Below are 4,477 nucleotides of genomic sequence, written 5' to 3' on the forward strand. Positions count from 1 at the left end.
TTCTCATCTTTCCAGCTTTTCACACTCGTCGGGTTCACTTAGCTCGGCGAGGACGGAAGTCTACAGCGATCTGGAAGAAGAATCACGGGCGCTGAGAGTGACAGGTGCACCAAAGGAGAAAGGACAATCGGCGAAGAGCAGGAATTTGCTTTGCGAGGGCAACGACAGCGGCAGGATGTCATACACATATAGATTCCCATCATCTCAACACACCCGCTACCGCAGCAACTGGGGTCCTTCGTCCGTGTCTCTTTTCAATAGAGTCGATATTCCAAGGCCGTTGTCCGAAGAAGAAGAATACGCAGATTTCTATTACGAACGCCTTCACTCGGCACAAAGTCGTCAGCTGATACCGCTTCAGGAAGATCTTGCTGATTGGATCAACAAAACTATCAGTGAGTTGCACTTTTCGTTTTTGCTTTTTACTTTTCAAAATTTTTTATAAACATATTCTTATTGTGGTGCTCTTACTAACTAACATAAGCTGCGGAGGGAAACGAGATTATTTTTTCGTAGCCTCGTATATTTCAAGAACTTTTTAACAAATATGTAATAACTTCAAGGGATTTCATCACATTTCATAGAATCTCATGGGATTTAAAAATATTTTAAGGGATTTCAAGAATTTCCACGAAATAGAAGCAATTTAAAGATTTCAGGAGGTTTCATAGAATTTTACAAGAGTTCACAGGCTGTCGCAGTTTGTCCAAAGGTCTTCAAAGACTTCAAAAGATCTCAAGGAACTTAGCGAAATTTCAAGGGATTCCCCAGATTTCAAACAAGTTTCGGGATATCGGAAAAATATATATTCTTCACCTCTTTTATACCTGAATTCTATAACTTTATATGAAAAATGTAATAAAAGTTAACCATACCCTTGATGAAAACCTTCAAAATTTTAATTATAAATATTATAACTTGGCCTGGTACTGTGTGCTTAGAGAAGTTTGAAGCTAATTGAAATTCCACGATATCTCCTTCGCACTTTTTCCATATACCTCCCGTTTCATGTTTAAAAATTTGAATTTTTTTATACCACTGGCATTTGTATGGATAAATGGAAAATGACATATTATATCAATGAACGGTTAGCGGTAATATTTCAGTATCTTCAAAAAGTTACAATACCACCTTCAGACCTTTTCACGTACATACCTGACATCGCTTGCCTCAAAGTTGGTATTTTCAATGGTCGAAACTCAAACTCCTTGTTTTAGCTATTTTTACACAACTCGCATCGTTTCAGTCCAAATTAAAATTTTCTATTTTTTCATAGTAATTTTGATGAATAAAACCAAAAAGCGAGTCCTATCAAAAATGGTTGAAGGCAAACTTGAAGGTCTTTTAAAAAGCCGCAGTTCCTCTAATAGAATTTTCTAACGTTAGACCTATTATTTTACTCAAAATTTAAAAATTTCTATTTTTGCATAGCATTTTCAATTCATAAAACCAGAACCGTTGAGACTTAAGACAATTGGAAAGGGGAGAAAATTGCGAAAACAAACTTTTGTTTAGGAGCAGACTTAAAAAACAGAATTTTTGATAAATATGTATGGAATCTAATTGTCAATGAAACAAAGTGCATTTAAGAAATTTGAGAAATAGTACAAATTTTTTCCAAAAATTAGAAAAATGTACATTCATGAAATCAATCAAATTTTTCCCATTGCCTCCTGTATAAAAAAGAATGCTCTAAAGTTGACTCTTTTTAAATTCTCCCTAAATTCCTTACTTTTCAAGTTTTTGAAACAGAGTTATAGAAACAGAGTTTCAGTTAGACTGATTAACAAACATGGCAGCGCCTACACATTTATATTTTCATGCACAGTTTGTCGGCAACAAACGCTCGTGCGCATAATCAAGTGGCACATCGTAAGATGGCGGCTCTCCCCACTCATGGAATTCTCCCCCCTCCCGTGGATTCAACCCCGCTCGTCAAGTAAGGTCGGCATGCCTAGTCCCGTGTTTCCTATGTCCATGGATAGAATATTATTTTAGAGGCCTAATACCAGTGGTTATTTGATTTTTGTACGACAGAGGTCTTTGTATTGCACGGTTGATAAGTAGAAGAACTACTATATCGCAATAAATTTTTATCATGCGAAATTAGTTGAAAGGGCGAGAAAAATAAGTTCTAAAAAATTAACTGCAGGCTGGGTTTGAACCAACAACCTCCTCATTACATGTGAGGGGCGCTACCAATTGCGCCACCGCAACACCCACAGTGAAAATTTTAGAACTTTAATTTCCTTATAATACAGAGACCTCTGTCCTAAAAACATCAAATAACCACTGGTATTTGGCCTTTAAGATAATATTCTATCTAATTAACCAGGCTAACCGAAACTCTGTTTCTATAAGTCTGTTTAAAAAACTTGAATTTAACAACTGGCCTTAAAATAATAACACCTATGAAAAATAATTTCGATCGAAATTAAAGAAATACAAGTTCTAAAGTTTTCACTATTAATGCTGCGGTGGCGCAATTGGTAGCGCCCCTCACGCATGAGGAAGTTGTTAGTTCAAACCCAGCCCGCAGTGAATTTTTTAGAACTTATTTTTCTCACGTTTTCAATTAATTTCGCATAATAAAAATTGATTATAATATAGTAGTTCTTCTACTTAACAACCGTACAATACAGAGACCTCTGTCGTACAAACATCAAATAAACACTGGTATTAGGCCTCTAAAATAATATTGTATTCCTTACTTTTTTTAGACATTTTTCAGTCTGCAAAGAATAAATTTTTTGATATTATAATCGTGAAGCCTTTTTACTTCAAGGAGTGAAGGAGTAGGATATTTTTTCAAGAAATAATTTAAATTTTAATTTCAAAAAATTATTTTCCATCTAGTCTGATTAGCAGGTCAAACATTTTCTGTTATTTAAGATTCTTAATTTGATCGATGTTATGGATTATCTGCCTTCGTGGTTTGGAGGGTTGTCTACTTTTGGTAAGGTAACATTCACTGATGATATAACAGATTCATTAAAAATAATTACTTGTATTATCAACACCTAGCTAAAAATTAGCGTTATTTTCTTGAATTAAGAGTTCTCATTCTGATCCCTCTAATAGCTTAATTGGAAAAGCACCTGATTGAAAATCAGAAGTTTTGTGGTTCGATTTCCAGTGGAGTGAAGAAGTATTAGGATCTTTTTTCAAGAAATAACTTTAATTTAAAAACATTATTTCCATCTAGTCTGATTAAGACTTTAAGCATTTTCTATTATTGAAGATTCTTAACTTGAGCGATATTGTGGATTATATGCCTTCGTGGTTTGGAGGGTTGTCTGCTGTCGGTAAGGTAACATTCGCAGATTATATAAAAGATTCATTTAGAATGCATAATTTAGTTGAAGAATTCTTCATAAACTACATAGTGGTGTGGAACAGAGTTTATTCACGATGTAAATGTACCACTGAAACATAATATATAATCCACCGGTTAAGAGCAACAGTTCCCCGTCCAGCTTCGAGATCCAGTCCAGCGTGGAACAAAAGCCAAGGGTCGCTGAGACGCCAGGTATCATGCGGAACCTTCAGATTGCCTTAAGCCTCGCTGATTAAGTCAGGCTGATTGAGAAACTTGATCTTTCTCTTAGGACCTAAAAACAATGTGTGAAAGCCTGATTTGGTCTGTTCATTTTTTCGAGAGTTATTGAGTACGAAAGGACCAACAGACGCCATCGCGAAAACTTGATCACAACTGTCCCTCAATATTTTTAGATTATTTTAATTCAAATTTAACTTGTCGAAAGATCCAGAAAAATGAATAACGACATGTTTCTTATTTATCAAAATAAAATATATGCATCAATTTAAAGTTCTATAAAATATAATTAATAATATTAAATAAATAATTAAAAAGCTTCCATCGTCTTCAATAAAATTTGAGTTTAATTTGAATTTTAATTGGCTTTCGGTAATCTGCATGCAAATTACACTTATATAATATAATATTGTATGTCTTTGGTAATCAGAAGCGTAGAACTAAGTTAATAAGTTTGTTTCAATACGATTTATTTCAAATTAAAAATGATTTGCTTTATTTTGAATATATATTCAATGAAAATTCACACAATTGTTTAATTTTAAAGTCTAGAAATTTTGAACATCTTTTTGAAGTGGCTCTATATAGAAGATTTGCAGATAACTAGTGGTGCCGTTCGATACGAACCTGTCTCGTGATCGGGTCGGAATCGTGTCGATCTTATCTCGGGTCAGGATCATGTTTCCGATACCCGTGCTCGGTTTTCTCTCGGCTCGGCTTTGGCTCGGGAAGTCGATATATCTGCTCGGCATCTTGTCGGCTTTTCGATACTCCTTCACCATATGTGTGTTTGTGAGGTAGCGACTAGCGATTCCCAGTAGGGTGAAATGAAAAACGAGGTCCAAAATTGATAATAGATTTTATGCTTTCACGATGATTCATTTTGATAAAAAGAGATATTTCGGGTTTCACTCGTGTAAA

The 4,477-nt window shown here is 34.7% G+C and overlaps 1 protein-coding gene across 4 annotated transcripts in view; it reads left to right on the forward strand.

Annotated features, from left to right (window-relative positions):
• The window catches only part of LOC117172355 (growth arrest-specific protein 2-like), a 410,439-nt gene that overhangs the window by 171,753 nt on the left and 234,209 nt on the right, over positions 1–4,477 (forward strand). For all 4 annotated transcript variants that reach the window (XM_033360191.1, XM_033360192.1, XM_033360189.1 and 1 more), the window contains one exon: positions 16–395. In XM_033360191.1, coding sequence (XP_033216082.1) covers positions 176–395 — 220 coding nt within the window. In that variant the 5' untranslated portion in view covers positions 16–175. The remainder of the gene's footprint in view (positions 1–15; positions 396–4,477) is intronic.

The sequence above is a fragment of the Belonocnema kinseyi genome, chromosome 5 (genome assembly GCF_010883055.1).
Source record: "Belonocnema kinseyi isolate 2016_QV_RU_SX_M_011 chromosome 5, B_treatae_v1, whole genome shotgun sequence".
Classification (NCBI taxonomy): domain Eukaryota; kingdom Metazoa; phylum Arthropoda; class Insecta; order Hymenoptera; family Cynipidae; genus Belonocnema; species Belonocnema kinseyi.